This window comes from Netta rufina, assembly GCF_964035555.1.
Source record: "Netta rufina genome assembly, chromosome: 24".
Lineage (NCBI taxonomy): Eukaryota > Metazoa > Chordata > Aves > Anseriformes > Anatidae > Netta > Netta rufina.
Genome location: NC_140148.1, coordinates 5,935,349 through 5,959,873, shown reverse-complemented (window position 1 = coordinate 5,959,873; position 24,525 = coordinate 5,935,349). Strand labels below are relative to the sequence as shown.

The 24,525-nt window shown below is 55.7% G+C and overlaps 3 protein-coding genes across 7 annotated transcripts in view; 2 read left to right on the top strand and 1 right to left on the bottom strand.

Annotated features, from left to right (window-relative positions):
- Nucleotides 1-928: 928 nt before the first annotated feature.
- PRR29 (proline rich 29) lies at nt 929-4,686 on the bottom strand (the record flags this gene model as incomplete). Its single annotated transcript, XM_084301150.1, has 6 exons — nt 929-960; nt 1,119-1,186; nt 1,310-1,473; nt 2,764-2,879; nt 4,095-4,212; nt 4,609-4,686. The coding sequence occupies 6 exons, from the start codon at nt 4,684-4,686 to the stop codon at nt 929-931; spliced, it is 576 nt and encodes a 191-aa protein (XP_084157276.1).
- A 5,522-nt stretch (nt 4,687-10,208) lies between these two features.
- LOC311218494 (vasoactive intestinal polypeptide receptor 1-like) lies at nt 10,209-19,461 on the top strand (the record flags this gene model as incomplete). Its single annotated transcript, XM_084301174.1, has 13 exons — nt 10,209-10,292; nt 12,094-12,217; nt 15,064-15,171; nt 16,051-16,160; nt 16,334-16,431; nt 16,631-16,763; nt 17,328-17,481; nt 17,960-18,020; nt 18,256-18,322; nt 18,422-18,513; nt 18,662-18,791; nt 19,060-19,101; nt 19,369-19,461. The coding sequence occupies exons 1-13, from the start codon at nt 10,221-10,223 to the stop codon at nt 19,459-19,461; spliced, it is 1,284 nt and encodes a 427-aa protein (XP_084157300.1). The 5' UTR covers nt 10,209-10,220.
- A 2,050-nt stretch (nt 19,462-21,511) lies between these two features.
- Nucleotides 21,512-24,525, top strand: part of SCN4A (sodium voltage-gated channel alpha subunit 4) — a 46,564-nt gene continuing 43,550 nt past the window's right edge. For 2 of the 5 annotated variants that reach the window (XM_084300983.1, XM_084300981.1), the window contains exon 1: nt 23,636-23,777. The gene's annotated coding sequence lies outside the window, so the exon portion shown is untranslated. Of the gene's footprint in view, nt 21,602-23,635; nt 23,778-24,525 lie in introns of those variants that run through there. The other 3 variants (XM_084300982.1, XM_084300985.1, XM_084300984.1) reach the window with 3 other exon arrangements.

Here is a 24,525-nt window from a genome sequence, read left to right as displayed (position 1 = left end):
CCACCAGCCCACCCACCCTGGTGGCATCAGAGCAGAGCTGTGAACCCTGCAGCAGGGCTGGGGAGGTGGCAGAGGCAGGGACCAGCTCCTAGCACCCATAAAATGCCTGAACACACTCCCCTCACCTTTTTACCCAAACGGGGGGGGGGGAATCGAGCCCTGGGGAACCCCACAGTCACTCAAACAGGAGCCCTCTACAGGATGGATCCCTTACTGCGATCAGCACTGGGCCAGCACTGTGTGGAACAGCGTGGAGCTGTGGAACTGTGTGTTCCCATTGCAGGAACAGCACTTGGCCATATCCAGCCCTGCCCGTGCTGTGCTCGGCCAGGAGCATCAGGCACTGGTATTCCCCCTCCTTTGGGTGCCAGAGGCTCTCAGCCCCCCCTCACCCCTGCTGCTTGGAGGAAGCCCTATGCTCAGGCACAGAGCCAGCAGCCTGGGTAATTACAGATGCTTAATTAGTGACAGCAGGGAGCTTTCTTAACAAAGCAAATTAATTACAGGCAATGTGCTGCATTGGGAGCTGAAGGGACACCTGGGCTGGCACAACCCCACCCCACCGATGCCAGCATGTCCCACAGGGACAGAGCATGGTGCTGAGCACCGCAGGGCCCTCGTGGCTTGGCAAGGTCACATTGTCCATCTGGGATTGGGATTTCACTGATGAACTGGAGCTTGTCCCTCTTAAGCAGTCACCTGGGTTTGGTGATGGGCTTCGTGACACCCAGTGCCTTGAGGTGGCTCACGGGGAGGAGGACAACATGCCTGGCAAAATGCACTATTTTGATGCATTTTGCTGCGCACGTTGTCCTCCTCCCCGTGGGCCACCCCAAAACTGTCAGTACCATAGGGCACCCACTCTCAGCACACACACGGTCTTCTGGCCAGGGACGTGCAGGAGAAGCCACCTCAGGGTGCAGGGAGCTCACTGCCGCTGCTCCAGCATGTCGTAGTACTCTGCAAAGAGAAAGCAGGGCCTGGAGGGCGTGTGAGGGCTTGCACAGAGGGAGGGAGCAGGAAGGGCTCAGCCCTCGTCGGGACATGTGGGAAGGTTGATGTATGCCTGGGGACATCTCCCGTTGAAGGTAGGTGCTATGGGGAGAAGTTGTCCTCACCTGATGATGGTGGGACATTGGCTCCTACAGTCCCTGTGGCGCTGGGGGGAGGAGGAGGTGGCACTGCACTGGTGAAAAGGACAAAGAACAGGAGTAAATGCCAGCCCTCCGTGTCCCATCTGGTGCCGGAAATGCTGTCACACCAGGGGCTGCAGGACACATACGCACAAAGCAGCACCCTTACTACTCACGGCTCCCCATCCTCTGCTGCTGTGTCCTGGTAGCGCACGACCGGTGGTCCCCCAGCCCCAGCCAGGACCGGCCATGTGAGGATGGAAGTGGGACCGGCGTAGGGGACATAGTGGTGGTGGAAAACCACGGCCTCCTCTTCCTCTCCAGTCTGCAAAGGCACCATGAGTGGCTGTGGGGAGGAACGAAAGGCAAAGAGATGCTGGGCTGATCTCAGCAGCTGTCTTCCTTGGGCTCCCCAAGACAGGATCAGAGTCACAGAGCAATTGAGATTGGGATCTCAGGAGGCCAATCTCTCCAGCCCCTGCTCCAGCTGGGGTTCCCAGGGCGAGGTCCCGGCGGCTTCTGGAGGTCTCCCAGGAGGAGCCCCCGCAGCCTCTCCTGTGCCAGCTCCACCACCGCCAGGGCACAGAAGCGCTTCCCGGCGGTCAGAGGGCACCTCCCGGGCCCCGCTTCGTGCCCAGTGCCCCTGGGCCCGGCTCCGTCCTCCCCGCAGGGATTTACGGGCACAGCCAGGATCCCCGCAGCCTCCCCTCCAGGCCGAGCAGCCCCAGCTCCCGCAGCCTCTCCTCCCAGAGGAGCTGCTCCGGTCCCCCCACCTTCGTGGCCCTCTCCTGGGCTCTCTGCAGCCTGCCTGGCCTCTCTGGTGCCAGGGGCCTAGCAGCAGTCCCAGCACTGTGCGGGCAGCCCCAGCAGCGAGGAGCAGAGGGGCAGGATCCCCTCCTTCTGCCTGCAGGCAATCCCTCGCCTGGTTCAGCTCGGGCCACCACCAGCCTTCCTCACTGTAGGGCCCACTGCTAGATCCTGCTCAGCTTGGGGCCCCCCAGGCCTCTCAGGGCCTTTCCTGCAGAGCTGTTTCCCAAGGGGTGCCACCACAGCAATTCTCCTGCCTGATCTCCATGAGGTTCCACATGAAGAAACAATACAGGGGCATTGCAACCTGAGATAGGACCCCAAAATGCTGCCCATGGCATCTGAGCATTGAGCAGCCACATGCAGGGTCCAGTCTCCCACAGTATAGTGAATTGGTGGGGACTGGGAGGATGTGCATGAAAGATGCCAGCTAGCAGTGAGCAAGGCAGCTGCCTGCATCCCACCAAGAAAGCAGCATTTGTTTCCCCGCACGGAGATTAAATGTTTCATATAATTTTGGTTCGAGATGGACTTTTAAATGAATGCCCTTGCAGAGCTGTTCTGCCTAATGAGCAGTGCTCAGCCTTTCTGCTCAGCCCAGCCCTGCACCCTGCCCACGTCTGGCAGACCTCAGTTCTTCCCAGCTGCACTAAATCCCTTCCAAGCAGCCTGATATGATCCATGCTGGGGGTCAAACCAGCCCAAAGAGCCCCAGACCCTCCAGGAGCTGCAGAGGGCTGTGAATATCCAGCAGCTGCACTTCAGGGGTCCCATGCTGCTATGAAATGGGACCCAGGTGCTATCCATCCTCCTTGCCCCATACCTGGGCAGCAGCTGGAGACGGCCCGAACCCGAAGGACGTCAATGCCGACACGGCCAGACTGTTCATCAGCACCTGGTGCATTTGGGAGTTTTGAATCATCATCAACTCGATTAAATCTGCCAGAGAGGAAGGGGCTCTGCGTCAGAGAGGGATTAGAGCGAAGGCATGGGAAACACAGCCGCCGGCTGAGCGGTGTGGATGCAGCCCCCAACGGGTCCCTGCTGGGATGGGGTGGCACCACAGCTTGTCCCTATGCCAAGTATCAGGAACCAAGCCAGACTGCCCCACGCCCCAATTTGGAAGGCCTACATGGCATTTAAAAATTATTTTGCTTGGATAAAGCTTTAAAATAGACATAGTTAAGCCTTTCCTTATTTGCAAATGTGATTAAACATCTGGTCTGGCTTGACGAAGGCTGTTCACAAAAGGTGATTAGCGGTGCTGGAGGCGGCAGACTTTCCGCCCATTCGGAGGAGAATTGCTGCGGTCCTGGCAGTGCTCAGGACTTGGCAAATCCTTCCTTGGCACCGGGGCAACAGTGCCAGGGAGCCAGGCAGTGGGCATGGTGCAGTGCGTGGGGGCTTGGAGCTCAGAGACCCCCAGGGACTCATAGTCCCCATAGGGACTGATGCCACCTCCAGTCCCAGAGCAAGTACCTATTGAGCAGGGCTCAGACCCAGGTGGCCATGCACATACATGTCAGCATCTGAGTCCCCTTGGCTGGATGCCTGAGGCTTTAAAACATCCCCATTAAAACATTGACACATCCCCAATGAAACATCACCGTTTGCTGCAGGCATGAAGTTCCCCTGCAAGGTGCCTGCAAACCTGCTGGAGGATGATCTCCAAGACCCTGCTTTGTGCATGAGCTTCCCACACCAATTTGGAGCATGCCCTTTCCTCCATGTATTTTTAGACAGCTCAGCCTTTCCCCTCCCCACAGCATGTCTTTGGTCATAATTTGTCCCAGCAGCTAAAAATCCCTCTGGAGCTGATATAAAATAATAATAATAATAATAATAATAATAATAATAATAATAATAATAATAATAATAATAATAATAATAATAATAATAATAATAAATCCCCCAGGAACATCCCAGTGTTTTCAAAGCCAGCCCTGACTTCAAGTTTGGTAAAACCACCAAAAATTGCATCCTGTAGGGCAAAGACACCATCAAGTAAAGGTGTGGCCAGCCCTATGAGGTTGCAGCCCTACCCCCTGCCCCCCCAGGTGTCACTCATCCTAAAGAGGCTGAAAAAAAATAAAAGGATGAAATTAAGATGGTTTTAACATGGGACTATGGTCACATGGGCCTGTGGTCACACACCTTCCCGCAGGTGCGGGGCTCTGGTGGGCAGGGCTAGAGTTCCAGGAAGCTGCTGGAGGATCACCACCGGCTGCTGGGACGCCGGCACAGCACCGTGGGGACATGGCACAGGCGGCAGCTGAAAGGCAGAAGGGGAAAGAAAGCCCTGGGCATGGAGGGTCTTGGAGGAGGGGGCGGCTTGCACTGACCCCCCTTTTTCCAGGGGTGCAGTCCTGCAAGCATGGCACATCCCCAGCCCTGGGGAAATGTCCCCGTGGTGCAGTGAGCACTTTGCTTTTTGGAGGGGACATTTGTATCTCACAAATAAATAAAAATATATATATATATACACATATATATATATAAATAAACAAATAAAATAACAAAACCAGCATTGCTGCTCCAGACCCCACTGCCTACCTAAAACCACCACCCCATTCCCTCTCCTCCCACCCCAGCCCATTTTCCCCACCACACCCTTGCAAACCCTGACTACCCCCTTTGCCCAGAGGCAGAGCTGCTCTGCAGGGCTTACCCCATGTGGGATGATGTAGGTCCTGGCCGCCAGGTCCCCCCAGACCCCCTTAGGGTCCCCTGCTGCGCCGACCTCCATGGCTCAACCAAGCAGCACTGCAGCCAGCAGCTCCAGCTTGTTGCTATAGCTGCTGGGGCCAAACAAAGCCTCAAGCAGGTTTGGCAGCCACAGCAGCGTCCCCACACTGCTTTTCCCCACTGTGCATCCCCTGGACACCCCCCACCACCAAAGGGGTGGGACAGAGGTGTTTTGTGCTCCCCACCCCACACCCCATGGTGTTTCTGGGCCTGCAGGACAATTGTCCCCGCAGCAAACTAGGGTTGTGGGTTCATTCAAGCTCTGTATACTGGTCCTAGTGGCTGGGGAGCACTGGTCCCAGTGGCAGGGCTGCTCAGCCCCATTGCATTCTCACCAGCAGCATCTCACAGCTTCGGGCATATGCTTTTGGAAGCTTTCCTAAAAACCCAGGTCCCACAGCCCCGTGGTCTCCATCAGTGCCGGCCATCGTGGGAGGTGGGAGATGGCTCTGCTCCTGTCTGCTCCCTGGGTGGGAGGCAGGAAAAAGCCAACAGGAGAACACAGACGGGGAGTCTGGTGGGATGCAGTCACCTGTCAGAGCAGCTCTGACTGCCTGGCTTGCTCTCAGCATGCCACCCCATTGTTTGGGACGTATTGAAAGGTCCTGTCAAACGCTGGCAGAAAGCAGCTGGAGGGGCTGGAGGCAGCTGCAAAGCAGCAGCGTGTCCCTGCAGGGCTGAGTTGTCGCCTGCATCAGGGACTCAGGCTGGAGGAGCAAACACAGCCAGGTTTCTACATGGGAACACTGGGAGATGGGTCTGGCCAGTGCCTGGGAAAGGCTCAGCTCTGCAGGGCTCGGCAGTGCCTGCCATCGGATGCAGCGCCCTGCCAGCATGCCGCAGCTGTGTGGTCTCTGTGGATGGAGGTCCTTCCACTCCATGGGATGTCCCTTGGTCCTCAGACGCAGTGTGCCCCCATGCATGACCAAGGCACAGTGCTGCTGGGGACATCAGTCAGGTGCCACCGCAGATCTGGTCCCCATGGACCACTTCCCTCTTCTGCAGTGACCAGCCACAGCACACCCCCATACCCCTGCCCCATGCTGACTTGGCATGCAAACCCATTGCAAGGAAATTTTCTCCCCAAATGGCCCAACCTCCAACTGTCCTCAGATATCTTTCCTCTACCTCCAAAAGCTCTGGGACTGCTCTTCTGGGTGATTATTTCATCAATATAAAACCCAAGGTTCCCTCTGTCCCTAGCATATAGGTCTGTGAACATTTCCCAGGAATCCAGCCTGGAGCAAGCCCTGCTCATGAAGAAGGAACAGATCTCAACAAAACCTCCTGTCCTGCCCCAAAAGAGCACCAAGACACCTCCAGATGGGCAGGAGCACCCACTCTGAGGTCGACTGCCTTAGCCCAAGCCCTTGGCTCTAGCCAGGCTATTTTCTGCTTCATTACATTTTGCTCCATGCTGCTAATTTCTCTAGGCCCCTCTGGATTATTTCACTGCCTTTTGCTATAGCTCCCAAATTCACATTATTTGCACATTTAATTACCGTGCTGATTGCCCCTTGCTTCTGGCAGAGCCTGGTGTTTTCTGAGCAGAGCCTGGGTATCCGCCTTGTCAGTGCTAATATTGTTCTCATCTGTAGGAAGGACTCGAGCATTGGAGCAAAGAGCTGAGCCATTTGCAGCACAAGAATTTCTGCCGTGGTCGGACGTGGTGTGAATGTTCTCAGACCTCCCTGGGGCAGGTTGAGTCCCTTTGGGGGTCTTATTGACTGCTCTTTGTCCACAAGTGTGGGTCTGGTGCAACCCCCAGCCCTGACGCATCCCGTGCAGCACCGCAGGGCAGGGCAGAGGCTGGGGCTCGGCTCTGGGTAGGCCAATGCTCGTCTGCAGCCAGTCCATGCAGCATGTCCCTTTTTAAGTCCCCCAGCACATCTGTCATGAAGAGAGGAGGTCTGAGCATCGGTGGCAGCAGGAGATGCAGGCACCCACGCCTGCCAGCCCGGCTCTGTGTCTTTAAAGCGCAGCACCATAGAATTAGGGCTGCAGGGATCGGCGCTGGGGCAGGAGCGCTCATGGCCATGTGCGTGATTCTAAAGTTCTGGTGGTGGACACCTCTGTCCCCAGTAAGAGCCACCCGGATGAAGCCTACCCCTAGGCTGAGACGTGTGCCACAAGACACACTTGAGGATGCTCAGTGGATGTTTTTATTAGCAGCTCTCTTTCTGGCAGCTCCCAAGCCCTTCTTGTACTGTGAATCTGAATTTCTTGTTCTGGAAAGCCAAACCAAAATCTTTACCCTAATTAAAGCCCGAGGACAGGACTTCAACCCCATACCCTGCTTGCGGAGGGGGGGGGGTTCCACTAGCAGTGCCCCTGCTGTGAGAAACGTCTCAAATAATTTTCTTCAGACAGGATCTTCTGTGAAGCTATTTTATTCACGATTGCAATGATGGGCGTCCTGTCAATCAGGAGAGCATTTTAGTAAACAAAGCCGAACTTTTTATTCCATATTACCCGATGCCTGATCACCTCCCCTGTTTCCTCATTGGCTGAGTACTACAGGTTCACAAGCTACTCGACACTCCTCTATACCATATACGTACAATATTTTTTTTCAACCCTTTAGTTTCTCCTTTCTTATGTTTTGAGAACTTGTGTTCTTTGTTTTACTGTTCTCACACTGCTCATCCTGTTTTTCTCAAACTTCTACCTTATTTTAGAACAGTGAGGCTTTCTACTGTCCACTTATCTACTTAGCATTTCTCCTTATTATGACTACACAACTACCTTGGTATACAGAAAAGTAATTCTCTACTGCAAAAACACAACTTTGTTTCTCACACTGCTGCTGGATGCAAGCAGAGGAAGATGCTGCACCAGGCATCTGGAGCAAAAGCAATGCAATCCGGCCCCTCTGGGATGCCCAATGCTCTCGGCATGAATCTTTGCTCACAAAGCAAGCAATGAAAGCACCACAGCTTCAACAAGCTTTGGTGAACCAGCTGAGCAGAGGAACATGGAGAGCCAGGCCATGACGGATGGCACCACGCTGGGAGCGGTGCTGTGCCGTGCCTGGATGGGCTGCACTCCCCTACAGCCCAGCAGCAATAACTGGGGTGACTGGGGAGGGCGGCCAGCATGCAGCTCGTCCGTCATTCCGTGCCCAAATCGCAGCTGGGGCAATCCCCCAACATGAGGAAACAGCAGGCAGCAGCCTTCCCTAGGACTCATGGAAGACAAAGGAAGCCAGACGGAGGCAATGCATCCTCCCCTGTGCACTGGGCATCTAAACCACCCGACCAAAACTCGGTTTGTCACTGCACATCAGGACAAATCAAGGACATGCAGTGAGGGCTCAGCAGGGGCTGTCCCCTGTGCTCCGTGCCACATCCTCACATGCACCTCTTGGGGCTGCTCTGCAGGTCCGGGAGCATGACTGGGTGGAAAGATCTCACTTTGAATCCCAGTTACGAAAAAATAACGTTTTCCTTTCCAGGAGGTCTTGTTCTGAGGTCTCTTCCAAGCCACCATCCAGCCACTCTGGTCTCACGCAGCACCATCACTGGTTGGTTCCTTCCAGAGCCCAAAATGAGCACGAGGCTGTTGGCAATGGCAGGGGAGGGGGCTGCTTGGGGAGGGGAAGGGCAATGCACAGCCCTCAGCATGCAGCAAGGGTGCTCTGCAGCCCCCCCCAAACCTCAGCTGCTCCTTCCCGCCCTGCAGACCAAAGCAGCCACCTCCAAAACTTGTCTGCTCCCGTCCAGTGACAAGCCCTGGTGACATTGCCACCAGATGGCACCAAATAAGCCAGCCTTGTGGGGACACGCGTGGCTTGGGGCCACCACGACCAGCAGGCACAGCCTGCCTTCACCCTGCTCCCTCGCCCCCATCTCCACCAGCACAGCCTGGGATTATTTGCACCAGTTATAATTTTATTTGATTAAAGCAGTGTCTGACAAGGCAAACTCCCACTGCTTGTTTACGTGCTGATGGAAAATTAAATGATTAAAATTGGGTGTTTGCATTTTGCTGGAAACTATTAGAAGGTAATGAGTCTGGCCGCGTCCCGGAGGCTTTTTGTGTCAATATAACTGCAGGCTCAGACTTTGCTGCTCTGTGCCTGTGAGAGGAGTGTCGGTCACTCCTAATAATGTTGTACAAGTGGTTTTAAATATTAAGAGCCCATTTCCTTTATTTGCATTTTAGGGGTATTCAAATTACATAGCAGTTATTTGAAAGACAAGGTGAATTATTCCACTAAAGCTTTTCCTGAACCCGCTTGCCATTCCCCCCAGTCCTTCCCCGGCACAAAGGACAGCACAGCTCCCCTAGCCCCCTGCCTTGCTCTAAGAGCACTAAGAATTGTGAAGTTTGGGTCAAAATTCCGTGTGCTAAAGGGGTTGGTGCTTTGCAGCATGGGGCTGAGATGTAGATATACATGTACAGCCATGGAGAAGTGCCCAGGGCATGGCTGGCAGGGATGCTGCGCTGGGCATTTTGTGCCACCCGCTCTGCTCTGTACCCAGCATCCTGGTTGCACCCAAGCACCAAGATCATGAGCTCAGCGCAGATTAAAACCCTCCGTTTTGCACTTTGCTGGGGTTTCACGCAGATTTCTGGAATCCGAGGACTTTGAGCATGCTTGGATGGGGCAGAGTTAAGTTTATCCTACAGAGCCAGCCACACACCCATCTTCTAGTCCTTTCCGGCCTTTTCCCCATTCTAGAAAGGGGATCGGAGGTGTCCCAGCCCATGCAGGTGAGCAGGCAGGATGGGCAGCTGCCCACAGAGCCTCCCATGCACGCAGGGCTTGAAGGAGCATCCCTGCACCCTGTGCATGCACCCATCCAGGTATGCAAAAGCGTGTCAGGGCATGTGTTTGCACATGAGAGTGTGCACCAACCCAGCACCACGACATCCCCGCAGGGCTACTCTAGCACCAGACAGAGCTGGCTGGGGAGCAGCGTGCCCCTCAGCACGCTGCTCCCCACCCTGGATCAGTCCTGTCTGCACCCCCACTTCCCAAAGCCTTTGGACATCGGGTTTCCAGCTCAGCTGCATCCAAAGCGCAGGCAAGAGGACTCCGCGGCCCCCCCAGTGCATGCCCCTGGGCACAGCTGGAGGGGGTCCCAGGGCTCCAAGGGGTGCAGATAAGAGGGTGCAGGGGACCGGGCCATGGCAGTGCCAGGCTGGGTGTCCCCCCCATGCTGCTCCTGGCAGCCAGCCCTGTGCGTGGGGAGGGGGAGCAGAGGGTGGAGCCTGCACACGGCCAGACCCGGGAGCTGTGACATTCAGTCCGGCAGAGAGAAGGAGCCGTGGGCGCTGGGCAGAGCTGGGGGGACACTGGGAGCAGGTCAGGGCCACCTTCGGGGACCAAGCACCCCCTGAGGGAAAGTGGCTTGAAGAGACCTGGGTACAGGACAGGGCTGGGAAGGAGCAGGAAGAGCAGGGGCACCCCTGGGAGCTGGGGTCCCCCCCAGTGCTCAGGGCCATGCAGAAGGATCTGGGCTGGCCCCAGCCCCTTGGGGACTGAGCTGGGACACCCACAGACCGGGCAGCACGGGGCTGTCTCCAGCCATGGGGTGCCCGTGGCAGCTCCCCGGCTCCTGCACACTGCTGCTCCTGCTGCTCGCACTCCCGATGCTTTGGGTAAGTGTCCCCAGGGAGGACGGGGATGGGGAGGTCAGGGGGGGCAGTGAGAGTGGCGGGCCCCTGCCTGTGATGACCACCTCGGGGCCCACCAGCCCGGGGGAGCGGAGCACCCGCAGTCCTGGTGGGGTGGGTGACTCCACGGGGTCAGGTGTCCCCAGCGTGTTCCTGTCCCCATCCACATCCCTCCCACTACCTGTTCCCATCCCAGCCAGCTGGCAGTGGGGACACCAAGCTGCACCTGCTTTCACAGGAGCTTCGGGGGGAGGATTTGCTGAAAGGCAGCAGGGACAGGCAGGGAGGGGCAGGGACAGGCAGGGAGGGAGGTGACAATGGCAGCACCCTGAGGCTGTGACACCAGGTCCACCAGCAAAGCTCAGGATGGAATGAGATGGTCCAGGGCACCCCCAAGGAGGAAAACCCCGTGTGTCCTGCAGGGTGGCTCCCAGTAACACCATGCTCCCCAAGGACTTTGGGTGACTTGGGGGCCAGTGGAGGGGAAAAGAAAGCAAAAAGGAAGGGAACAGAAAGCGAAAAGAAAGGGAAAAGAAAGAGAAAAGAAAGGGAAAGGAAAGAGAAAAGAAAGGGAAAGGAAGGGGAAACGAAAGGGGTGGAAGAGGAAAGGAGAGGAAAGGAGAGGAAAGGAGAGGAAAGGAGAGGAAAGGAGAGGAAAGGAGAGGAGAGGAAAGGAAAGGAGAGGAAAGGAAAGGAAAGGAAAGGAAAGGAAAGGAAAGGAAAGGAAAGGAAAGGAAAGGAAAGGAAAGGAAAGGAAAGGAAAGGAAAGGAAAGGAAAGGAAAGGAAAGGAAAGGAAAGGAAAGGAAAGGAAAGGAAAGGAAAGGAAAGGAGGAAAGAAAAGAAAAGAAAAGAAAAGAAAAAAGAAAAGAAAAGAAAAGAAAAGAAAAGAAAAGAAAAGAAAAGAAAAGAAAAGAAAAGAAAAGAAAAGAAAAGAAAAGAAAAGAAAAGAAAAGAAAAGAAAAGAAAAGAAAAAGAAAGAGAAAGGTGTCAGAGGGTGCTTTGGGGCTTTATTAGGAGAGTGATGGCATCAGCTCATTTCTCACATGGGGAAACTGGGGCACGGCGCAGGGTTGGCTCTGAAGGGAGCACAGTCCCGTACCTGCTGTGGTGCTCCAAAGTCCTGTGAGCTTTCTCAGTGTTTTGCACAATGGCCACCGCCAAAATGCATTTTGCAGGCCAGGAATTTCCTTGCATATTTTGCATTCAGCAGCAAAAGGAAACGAAACTTCCTGGAGGAGGTGAAGGGGCTGCAAGAAGCAGCCTGGACAGGGCAGGGAGGACAGGGCTTTAATTCCCATTTGGTCCATTTGCCCATCCTCATGCATCCCCTGCATTTTTGGGAGCCACAGGGTGTGCTTTTCACTGTCTCATCACTTCTGCTAACAAAACCAAAACCTTGAAGGAGGAGGGCGGGGGAAGGATTAGCCATGCCTGAATAGGTGGTTTTTTAAATCTTTAATTACATGGTTCTCTTGCATCTGTCCTGCTGATGGGGTCAGCCCCTCTCTTTTTAAAGCCTCTGCATGGCGTGTGCATCTGGGCAGAGCGGTGCCCTTAAGCATCACTTGCTTTTGGAGAGAATTAGAAATAATTGCGGCGGTTCTTTATGATGTTTACAAGTCAAACAGTAGAAAGCTAAGGAAATGTCAGGGTCTGAAAGCACAGCTACGTAGATAGGCTCTCCTGGGGCTGGCTGCAGTAGAAATAGTGAATATCAGCTGGTTTCCTTCCTAGTCAGGCTTTTTAATGCCCGGCGTCCTGCCGTCTGTGCATTCCCTCCCCAAGGTGCGAGCAACGCATCCCGACTGCTCTGTCGTCCTCTATTTCCAAGAGCAAGAGTCTGAGTGCTTGGAGATTATCAAGAGTGAAAGCCGAAATCCAGCCGCCCCCACCGCCCACGGGCAGCAAGGTGAGCGCAGCCCTCCCCACACGCAAGCACATTTTCCTAGGGACAAAGGGGAGGATGTGCTATGGGGGGCTTTGGATGAGAGTCTATGGTAGAGGGGTTGCAGCATCCTTGGAGAACCCCAAAATGTGCTGCTGCAGGGAAATGGGGGCTGAGATGGCACCTGGGGGGGTATGGGTGGGCAGGGAGCTGCAAACAGCCACAGGGGCTGAGGCCACCCACATTGCATATGGCACATGCAATAAAAGGATGGCATAGTTCTGCCCCAAACAGATCGTCCTGCCCTGGATCTGCCCCAGACCGAAGTACAGGCATTGGGCATGGGCACCGCAGAGTCCTGGTCCCTGCCACAAGCATCGCACAGCACGGCGCCCCTTCTTGCCTTGCTAATTCAGTTAGTTTCAGTGCAAAACATGTTTTGAGCAACTTAATTTTTACATATCCGGGACTTTTAAACTGATTAACTAATTGAAGAAAGAAAAAAAAAAAGAAAGAAAAAAAGGAAAAAAAATAAAGTGCTGCTTTTGTACATTACTTTTTTTTTAACTGCATTTCAATTTCCATCCAAGAGCAGCTTGGCTCAAATTCTGGATAAAAATTATCACCTAGTGAATAAGAAATGCGTCATTCAATGGATCTCATCTAATACAAATGTAAAAATGAAGCATCTCAATAAATGCATGTTAAGGTGCATAATTGCTTAAGTAACTGTGCAGAGATATAACGTATCCTCCTGCTTAGCAGGGAAAAGCCAAGTTGATTGGAAAAGGTCCATTGTGCAGCCCAGATCGTGCCAGCCAAGGAGAAAGAATCGCACTCTAGGAAAATAACCAAGAGGCACGATTAATTAAATTCAGTGTTTAATACCAAGTTTCCTGCTTGGCTGCAGCCTCCACTGCCCACCTGAACTGAATTTATCCCTTCCCTTTGCTTGTTGGTGCCACCATGGGGAGTGTCCTGCTGAGAGCTGGCATAAAGTGCTGGGGGGATGCTATCCTGGGCATGGTAGCAATATAGCGAGGACCAGGACAGGGACCTGAAGCTTCAGCATCATGCTGGGGAACCCAGCTTGAAACCTGCTTAGAGATCACTTTTGCAGTGCTTTTTCTTCCACGTACGTGGTACTTGTGGTGTTCACTGCAGTGAGGTATTTGGAAAGAAACCACCACCCAGCAAGGCTTCTGCAGATCTCCAGATGCCAGTCGGAGCAGCACAAAATAGGGCACCGACCCTGGCACAGCCGCATACAATTAACCAGTGGAAATGCTGAGCTGCAACTTCCCATCAAACGGCATTTTGATGGAAAAAGCTCCTTTCTGCCAAATCAAGAAGAACACCATGAGGATAGTGTTTTGCTCAGGGAAGTTTCAAAATCTGATGAACTATGGTGCTTTGGGGCAAGCCAAACCACAGCCGTGCGCTTTGGCTGGTGGCAGCCTGGGGACAGCATGCGGAAGTGGTGGCTCCTGGGGACAGTGTGGAGACACCAAAGCCACAGCAACCTCCTGCAGGCATAGGCAGGTTTGCAGAGATTCGCTGCTGGTTTTTCTGCTCAGTTTTTTGCTCTGTCCCTGCAGAAGTTGCCTCCATCACCTCTTCTCCATGGGAACATTTTGCCCATTCTCCACAGCGCTTAGAAATGCGGTGTTTTGATTTTGTGGGTTTTTTTTGTTTGTTTGTTTGTTTGCTTGCTTGTTTTGTTTTGTTTGTTTGTTTGTTTTGTTTTGTTTTGTTTTGGATTCTGCAACAGCCCAGGCAAACAGAGTGGGAAGAGGGATTTAAACCTTTCCCCGTGATCCCAGCACCTTTATTCCCTGCAGAGCTCCTCTGGTTCCTGACCAGGCATCTCACAGCTCTCACCACTGCATACAGCAAAAGATGCCTTTATACAGTGGGGCAGACACATCCAGATGCTCTGCACCAACTCCTAAAAACAAAGCAACCCCTCTCAGCAACAGTCCCAGCAGATGACAAATGAAGACATACCTCAGTGCTGTAATGCCAGCCCTGCAAAGCCCTCCAAGCCTGGCCAGATACTCCCAGCCCACCTCGCTGAAATCAGAGAAAACTAATTAGATGTGTCTGAGTCCCCGTTCCCTGGCTGGGAATAGCTGTGGCTCCGGGTTAATAATGTGTATCTCCAAGGTTAATCACGTACGTGTGCAAGGAGGGGAGCTGTCCTGGACGTGTGTGTCTGTGTGTCTGTTAGCGCTGCAGCACTAATTCTTCAAGGCCCTGCATCTGCTCCACTGTGCTCCTTTCCAAAGTGATCTGAGAGTCATTTAAACGCTGGATTAGTGCTAAAGAGGGGAGCACAATGTGGCTTAGCTAATTATCCTCCAGCAAGTCTAGTGGTGCTTTCTCCTTTCTTTCTCCTTCCTCCCCTCTCTCTGCCTCATCCCCTCCTCTGTCCTGGCAACTTTTTTGCAAGTTCTTAGAGGAAGGAGCACTTCTGGTGGCCCTGCTGCTCCTGGTGTGATGAGAGCCTCCCCAAGGGCATCCCATATAGAAATGAGGCTTCTGACTCCTCCAGGACCCTCCAAATCCTCCTCTGTCACATCCCCTTCACCAGACAGGACTTACAGGGGTGGCACTTTGCGCCCTCCTTGCAGTAGAAATTCAGCTCAGGAAACCTGCATTATTTCAGGTGCCACCAGGGAGTTCCCAGCCCTTCCCTGCACCCCTTGGGTTGTTCCCAGAACTGGGATGCTCCCGGTTCCTGCCAGGTACAGCAAGACATGGTGATGGCCAGCCGGTCCCCGCTCTCCCATTACAGCCACGCCATGTTTTTGTGGGGCTGGGGGCTGTCACCTCCCAGCACGTCCCCTGATCGTCCCGTCCCTTTCCAGGCTGCCAGACGGCGTGGGATGGAGTAAGCTGCTGGCCAGCTGTGCCCGTTGGTCAATCCCAAGCCGTCGCCTGTCCTGACATCCTCCACGTCTTCAAGAAGTCCAAAGGTGCGGGGCTCTGAACCCAGCCCCAGATGCTCATCCCCACTCGCACGGATCCTGATGCCTCCCTAGCCCTTTCCTCCAGTCCCACAGCTCCTGTCCCTTCCTAAAACTCGATGCAAAACACAACCCAAGGAGGGGGGGTGGGTGAAAGCAGAGACACAGGGTGCTGCCACACCAGGGATATCCCCAAGCCCTCTCATCACCCAATGGATACTTTCCCTTTTGGGCAGAGCATTTGGGGGGCATTATCCTCCAGCCTGTGTGGCACTGGGCCAGTCCCCCAGCTGCTTGGTGCACTCCTTTCCACATCTGCAGACTGGACTAATGCACCTGACATGCTCAGTACTGCCCCGAGCCGCACTGGTGAAAAATATAGCACAGAATCATGATTATTTCAGGGCCAGAGCAGGCGCTGCTGCCATGGGAGCAGCTGCCTCCATCCATCTCGGAGGCAATGAAGTGCAAAGGAAAGCACCTGAATGGCAACCAGGTGCTCCCTTGGCTGGGTGTAATTGAAAAGGTGATGGAGGGTTGGTGAATGCTTGCATTAGGGGAAAAATGAAGAAAAAAAAAGCTTAGGGGAAGCTTGATGAATGGAGAAGTCCCCATCCGCCCTTCCTTCCCTCCCACTGTGGGTAGTGACGCTGTTTTTTGTGCCCTGCCCTGCCAGCACAGCACTGATGGGATGTGCTCGTGCTCCTGTAGTGCCCACCACCCCCTGCTGCCAGTGCCACCATGCTGGTGGACGTCCTCATGGGAAGTGATTTAGGCACCATCCCGGAGTTCAAAGTGTGGGTGGACATTTTGGGGGTGCTCGTGCAGAAGCCAGGGCTGGCATGAGGGGCGATGGTGCTCTTGTGAGGTCCTGTCCTGCCACTGCAGTGCTAATCCAGAGGAACTGCACCGAGGCAGGATGGAGCCTCCCCAGCCCACCCTACTACAACGCCTGCGAGCTGGAGGACATCAGGAGTGGCAACGACACTGAGGCCAAGGCAAGTGGGTCCCATGCTGTTGGGGTTATTTTGGTGGCCTCATCCTTGTCACCTGTGGGGATCAGAGCTTGTCTGCATGGTTGCAAAAGGCAAAGGATTCACCATCTCCCTGCCCATGGCAGATGAGACCCCCAGCCTGTGCCACCTCATTCGTTTGGTGTTTTCCCTTCCAGAAAGGCTACTTCGTCACCATGAAGGTGCTTTACACCTGCGGCTACTCCACATCCCTGGCAGCCCTGTTCCTGGCCATTGGCATATTCTCCTGCTTCAGGTAGGGCTCGACGCTGGCTGCTCTGTGAGCTGGACCTGGAGGCAAACCGTGAGCAGAGGATGGCTGCTCTCCACCTCTCCCCTCCCGGTGCTGCCAGCACCATCCCTGCACCACGGATGACCAGGGACAGACAGACATAAAACCCTCAGGCTGCCCTTTCTTCTCCTGCCTGGACACGGTGCATCTCTTCCACCCATAGGAAGCTGCACTGCACCAGGAACTCCATCCACATCCACTTCTTCACCTCCTTCATCCTGCGTGGGGCTGCCGTGTTCATCAAGGATGCTGTCCTCTTCTCAGACGAGTCCGTTGACCACTGCACAATGTCAACGGTGAGGTGCTGAGCCTTGCACAGGCACTGCGTGTGCTGGTCTGGAAGGGTCTGGCTGCATTTGCAGCAGATTTAGCACTGCAAAGAGGGACACAGAGGCTGTGAGGATCTCTGGAAAAGACTCAGTGGACCCTGGGAGGTTCACAACAGCTTAGCTGGATGGGTCCTGTCTGTGAGAGAACATGTTCTTGCCCTCAAAGCCATCTCTGGTCTCCAGCAGAGCTGTAGCTCTGCACAACCCCAACAGAGCTCATGTGCACACAAACCTTGCAGCTCCAGATGTGTAGGTTTGGGGTTGCCAATAAGAACAGAAAGGACACAGATACGACATCAAGGACACCCACAAATACAGGTTTCTAAAGGTCCTACGATAACTGCATAGTCCATGGGCCAACCTGTGCGAGGTGCCAGGCTGGAGCATTGCAGCATCCCTGGGGCTGCACTAGAAGGGCACCACGGGTCTCCTTAAGCAGGCAGACGGGAGGCCAGCTGTCCCCTGTATCCTCGGGATGGGGTCTGCCTCCCAGCCAGCACCACTGAGCTTTTCTCCTCCCAATCCTCGCAGGTGAACTGCAAAGCAGCCATCGCCTTCTTCCAGTACTCGGTCCTGGCTAACTTCTACTGGCTGCTGGTGGAGGGCATGTACCTGCAGACCCTCCTGCTGCTCACCTTCACCTCCGACAAGAGTTACATCTGGTGGTACATCCTCATCGGCTGGGGTGAGTGTGCCCCCCCCAGTACATCTGCCCCTTCCAGTGAGGTCCCAGCAGTGCAGAACCAGGCAATCACTGATCCCAAGATCATCACTGATCCCCAGCCATCACCCAGATGGCTCCACTGGTACCAGACGTAGAGACTTCACAGCATCTGCTGCCCACCCATCCTGTATGTGATCGGGATGGGGCACAGGCAAATCCTTCCCACTCCCCTCCTGTATCTGGGGGCTGCAAACAGCCGTCCCAAGAGCCAGGTTGGGTGTAGGAGCTGGCAGGAGGGTGGCCAGGAGGTGACACACACACATACAGGTGCAGCACCATCAGTGGCCACCATCCCATTCTAAAACTTGAAGGAACCCTCCTGCCACCTCCAGGGCCTCAGGCCTGGCTCTGACATAGGTTTGGAGGGACAAGGGATGGAAGGAAGGTGCCCAGAGCCCTGGGGTGATGCCACAACCCTGCCCGGGTCCTGTCCTTGCAGGTGTCCCCATGCTGACGGTGTGCGTGTGGGTGGCCACCAGGCTGCAGTACGACAACCATGGGTAAGTGCAGACACCCCTCTTCTTCCTCTGGGCCAGCTTGACCATGTGTCCCCTGTGCAAGTCCAAGGGGACAAACCTCTTGTGTGGGAGGCTCAGGAGGGGAGAACTGGGGCAGCAATTTATTTTAATGCTTGTTCTATTTTCTGGTGGGGCACAAAGACACCCATGCCAATGGGGTGAGGGGCTGGGACCTGGGCTAAAAGGGAGCGGGTGGGTTTGTTCTCCTCTCCCACAGCTGCTGGGATGACTACACCAGCCGGTTCTGGTGGGTGATCAAGGCTCCCATCCTCCTGGCCATATTTGTGAGTATGTCCCCACTGCAAGCATCCCAGGGGGCCTAGATGGATGCGGGGACCCAGCTGGGGCTCTGTGCAGATCCTGAGCCAAGGCTTCCATGGCAGGTGAACTTCCTCATCTTCCTCAACGTTACCAGGATGTTAGCACAGAAGATAAGGTCCCCAGACATCAGCAAAAACTATAAGCAGCAGTACATGTGGGTACATAGCTCAAGCAAAGGGCAGCTCCTCTCACCCTGCTATTCAGGAGGCCCCGGGGCTCCCCGAAGGAAGGACCATCCCCGGGGCCCCCGGGCCGCTGTGACCACCCACACTCAGCCCCACTCACGCCATCCCTCTCTGCAGGAGGCTGACCAAGTCCACGCTGCTCCTGATCCCCCTCTTTGGGGTGCACTACGTGGTGTTCGCGCTCTTCCCCGAACACATTGGCGTGGATGCCCGGTTGTACTTTGAGCTGGTCCTCGGCTCCTACCAGGTGCAGATGGGGGAGATGGGCAGGTGAAATCCCAAGGTACCCATTCCATCCCATCCCATCCCATCCCATCCCATCCCATCCCATCCCATCCCATCCCATCCCATCACACCAGGAGCCCACAGGATGTGCTGCTGGGGCTTGCATTCAATCCCATACCTGTGCTGCCCTCAGTAAGAGGCACAGTGGGTGCTAAATGTAGGCAGCAGATGAGCATAGAGGGGTCTGGCCCCTTCTCTTGGGTGGAACATGTTCTTTCTGTGCTTTTCAGGGGTTCCTGGTCGCTCTGCTCTACTGCTTCCTGAACGGGGAGGTGAGTGTCACCCCCATGGCATGCACAGCACCCACCCCTGAGCACCACTGACTTGCACGTGGGCACACAGACACCCCCAGGGGCTCACTCCAATGTGCATCACATGTGTGCAGCCGTGCCTGTGTGCGCACATGGGCACACAGACAGGCACAGGGTCCCCTCTTTCTTGCACTCCGACTCCACCCTTGGTTGGGGTGCAGCTCCCACCCCTCTGCAGAGTGATGGTGGTGCCCCTGGAGCCAGCACCAGTCCACGCTGTCACTTCAGGTCCAGGCTGAGATCAAGAGGAACTGGGGCAAGTGGCAGTCGTCCATGGAGAGCAACGTCTTCAACCTGGCCACCCAAGACTTCACAGCATGACAAGGATGGCGTCTGGGGGAAAATTTCTCCCTGTGGATGGTGGTGGTGGTGCGGCTCCATGAGTACAGCCCCAAGAACCACAGTAAAAGGGGATTTGTAGGTTCTGGGTCTTGCGCCTTCAGAGGCTGATGTGAGCAGCCCATGGGGAAAGGCTCTGCCCACTTGGGTGCTGGTGTCTGTGGAGGCTTCTTACTGATACGTGCTGGGGTCTCACCTACCCAGAGCTCCACTTGCAATTCACTCAGCAAGGCAAAGCATGCTTCTCCTCCTTTTCTGCCCTGGGGCTGGCTAGGAAACACACATATTTTAAAAAGGACACCTGGCATTTTTCGTTTGTCACCAGAATGGAAACTGAAGTGGCCCCAGTGCTGAAGGGATTTACCAATGTTTTTCCCCCTCCCTCTTTTATTTACAAAATTATTTCCCTTAGGGGAAGATGCCTAAACATAGCCCCTGGCAGCCATCCTGGGGGTGGGAGAAGCAAACACAAAGACAAACCAAACCCAACAGCTCTACAATCCCCCAATGCTCCCATTACTCACGTTCTCCCCATAATTCTGAGATGTTTCCCCTACTCCCATGCCTGTCACTTCGGCCACTCAGTGCCCAGCACCAGAGGGATGGGATGGTTTGCCAGGAACTGGTGGGCATTTGCCGATAAAATCTTATTCTGTAATCCAGCACTGCTTTTCAGAGGCTTGTTTGCTGCACAAACCCAGACCACAAACTCAGTGCCAAGCTTTCTAGCTGATGGAAACCCTGCCATCAATGGTAACACCTGGAAATACCTCTGGAGAAAGAACATCTGTTTTCTGTATGTCTGGTAAAGTGTCCAGGCTCTGGGCGAGGGACAAGGGATGGAGAGGACACAGCAGGACCGCAGGAGGGATGCAGCTGGGCTGGGCTGGGGGTGCCAGTGTGCCATGTCCTGCAGGCATCAGCTCTGCCCGGCGTCCCCTCCAGTCAGAGTCACCCCCATGCCACAGCCTGTCCCATTTGCCCCACAAGCAACCCTCGCTTGCCCCACGCTAAGCTCCTGCCTTAGCAAACGGCATCTCCAGTAGCAAGAAAGGCCTCGGATGCCCTTTCCCAAACCTCCCCCAGCCATGCTGCTTTCCTGAGACCCGAGCCATCCGATCTCGTCAGAGCCTCTCAAGCTTCCCGGGTTGTAATTTCTCCACGTAGCCACATGTCCTTCCTTAAATAAAACCCACGTACTGGCCCCTTTCCAGACTACCGGATCTCCAGAGATCCTGCCTGCGGAGATCCTGCCTGCTCTCACGAAGAGGCATTGAGAAGGAAGCAGAGCCCCAGACCTGATTTAAGGTGAGATGGAGGATGCTCTGTTAACCAGCCCCACGGGCCAGCAGCATCCTGCCTCGCCGGCCAGGAAACCTCCTGAGGGGTACAGCAGCTGCCAAATAAATGCCTGCCTGCAGCTGCCAAGAGACCGCAGGTGAATAAACATCCCTCTCCATCATTAGCAAGGAAGATGAGGACAGGGAGAGGAGGGAGACAGATTGCACCAGGGCTGGGGATGCTCGGAGGGAATGTCACCATTGCCATAAAGCTTTGAAAAGCACTGGCTTTTGCATGCATTTGCAGCTGTGGATGGGCCCTTTTTGGTGCTAAACCTGCACCCCAAATGTCCCTCTGGGGCTTGCTGGGCATCGAATCTATGGCATCCCAGAGCACAGTGGTGCCCACAAAGGCAGGGCTCCACCTTAGCACGGGGGGGGGGGGAGGGGGGGCTGATGTGACCCTGCCGCAGAGACTTTGTGATAGGTTTGCAAAAAGTTTGCAAAGGTTTTGTGTCTCTACCTGCATCGTGCCCTATAACTTCGGATTTGGGGCGGCTGTCCTCCGGCTCAGTGGGGCCACGGAGTGGGGTGTCGCAGGAAGCGGCCACCCATCGCCCACCCGTAGCCCACCGTGCCCTGGGGGTGCGGCCGGGGGGGTGCTGGGTGGGGGGGGGGTGTTTTGTCTGGAGCCGGTGGGTGGCACTACGGCCCCGTTCCGCGGGCACTGACACCGGATCCCCGGGACAGCCCCGAAGGCAGCAGCGGCCCCGCAGCCGCCCTCTGGCAAGCTCGGCTGGGGACCCCGGGCTCCAGCACCAAGGGACCCTACAGGCAGGAAGGTAAGGGGCCTCGCCGCTTCGGGGGAGCAGGCAGCCAAGCCCACACATGTCCCAAGGCTTCAGCAAGATTTGGGACCCTTCTGCGCACCCCTCTTCGCAGCGACGGGGCTGGGGGAAGCTGTGCCTTTGCCTGTAGCTTCTTCCCCTGCTCGCATCCCTGGATCTGCCATGGGATGCCAGGCTGCACTGCTTGGGCATGCCAGGGTGCCCCACAAGGTGCCCATGCTGAGGGTGCCCCCAGTGCTTCACCCGCTTCTTCATCCCTGCTCTGGGATGTGCCCAGTTCTGTGGTGTGGGGACTTTGCTCTGCTGCTGCAAGTGCCCCTTCCCCATGGGTTGGATCCTGCCAAAGCTCAGCCCCGCAGATTCCCACAGAGGCAGCAAGGATCTGGTGGTACAGGAGGGTCAGGATGCACCCAGCGCCAGCTGCTTGGGGGGAGCTGCAAGCGAAAGCACCTCAAACACCCAGGCACTGCCCTTATCCCACCCTGTCACCCCAAAGGCACTTCTGCTGCTGGTTTTGCACCCACATTAGTGTCACAGGCACCCCAGGCACCTCAAGCTCCCGTTCTGGTTGCAGAGATGCAGCCAATCTATGCAGGCAGAGCTGTGCTCTCCTGCATGCCCAGTGCCCTGCTGGGCACCCCAGGGTGCCCCCAGCTTCCTAGAACATATCCTGGAGCTTCCACCTTTGTATGCCCCCCACCAAGTTTGCTCTAGGCTGTATGCAAAGCAAAACACCCCATGCAGCTTGTAGGGGCTTCCCGGTGCTGACAAGGTTGGGCTCAAGGCAGCTGAGGGCTGGGAAGCTGACGGAACCACCAGGCATCCCCCAAATACCCTGCTACAGCCAAGAGGGCAAGCGGAAAGTCCCCAGAGCCACAGAGGGGGGATGGCCCTGTCCCTGCCCTCCACCACCAGATGCACTGGTTGTAGCAAACTCCTCAGAGCAAAGCCAGGGCTCTTCACCACCTCCTTCCTCTGGCTTTGGCTGCTCACTGATTTTGGGAAACTCACTGCTGGGTGATTTAGGACAAGGCGAGCATCAGAAGGGTGGCACAGAACTGAGAGGTAATGGTGAGTCCCCTCTGGAACAGGCTGGGTGGTCGATGCACCCCAAAAGGGATGAACCTTGTGAGATGAGCACAGACACCCCTGCACCTTCCTCCCTGCCCTGGGTGCCCGCTGTGTCCCCCATTCATCCCCCCAAAACACGCAAAGAGCACCCAAAAGCCCTATCATGCAAGGCAGAGCAAGATTCCCTTTAACACTGTCCGTGATTTGGGTATGACCTGCAGGTCTGGCACAGCATGCAGCAGGGGACACGGAGACACAAGACGTGATGGTGCTGAAGCAGGGCAAGCCCAGCACTGCAGCCATCGTGGGGTGGACGTGGTCCTGGGCACAGTCCAGGGCATGGTCCTGGGCACCCTGCTCTGGGTGGCAGCAGGGGTTGGAGCAGAGGGACCCAGAGGTCCCTGCCAGCCTCGAGCACTTGGCACTGTGGTTTGTGGGGTGCTGCTGGTGCTGTGGTTCTGTGGGGCTCGTGTGGGGCAGGAGCTGGAGCCCCCAGAGCAGAGAGGAGGAGCTGAGGCCAGTGCTGGGTGCTGTGTGGCTGCAGTAATGCTGCCAAAGGGCTGCAGATGATGTTGGCAGTGGGGTTGGCACCGTGTCCCGTCCCCCCGTCCCGTCCTCCCCCTCGCCTTGCAGTTGTCCCGCTGCACTTTCCAATTGCGTGTCACTTTTGGGAGAGGTGAGGAGGTGCTGGCCGGGGTCCCTCGCCACCTCCCCATGCCCAATTTGGGGCTAGAGCAAGCCCGAGGCCACCTCAACATCTGGCACATCCTGCTGCGCTGCTGGGGACATGCTGGGTGGCCACGTCCCCAGCTCAGGGCATGGCCGGCTGGCTGTGGAGCACGGAGGGGGGGTCCGCCGGGCGATGCAGACGCCGCCACCCCCTTGATTGGCGCTGCCAGGAACGAATGCCACAGCTGAGACGTTGGAGGCTACCTGAAGGACCCTGCATGTCCTCAGGTTTCACTCATGACCATCTGACAGCAGCAGCAGCTGCTCTGCCAACAGGCACTCTCGGAGCCAAAGCCTCCAGGAGTCGAAGGAGAAGGAAAATCTGGCCCCGAAAGGTCTCTCCTTGGGATTTTGCTCTTTTCACCCAACGGTAAGTGCCGGATCCAGCCCTGGGACAATGCCAGGCCACCGGGCAGGGGCTTGGATGTCCCCAGGTTTCTCTTTCTGGCAGTGCAAGCTAGTGACGGGGTTTCACTGTGGGGACAGCGAAGCCCCCGCAGTCGTCACCATTTCAGAAACTCGGTATTCTGGGGGTTTGGGGTTTTGATCCCCCTGTGCCAAAAACAGTCAGAAGCAGGGGGTAGAGTCCCTAGAAAAGGGCCAGCAGGGTGTGGGGACATGGGTGTCAGCAGCCACCGGAGCTTTGGCAGCTTTATGGGATGAGAGGGGCGGTGGGGGGAGGTGACAGGCCACCCATTTGCGAGTCGCCGGCCGGAGGAAGAAAGCAGTGGGCACGGCTGAAAAGTCACAAGTCGCCTTTCTCCTGGCTTCTCCTGGAGATCTAAATATAAACCTCGGCCTGGCCAAGCCAAGGTTGCAGGAAAGGTCTGTGCAGTGCCTCGCAGTGTCCCCTTTCGGGAAGGCTCCTGTCCCCACAGGGAGGCGGGACGCAAAGGGACTCCTCTGCTGTGATACCGGGGCCGCCACGGTGCAAGGCCATGGCCCCCATCAGCACACAAACCGGCAGCACCAAGGTGCGACTCTGCTCAGTTTTGGGGTGCACCCCTGCAGCCCTACTGTACGGGGCTCCCATTGCTCATGGGACCACTTTGAAACCCCAGTCTCATTTTGGGTTCAATCCAGAGGCATATAGTCACCCCAGTCCCCCCACACCCATC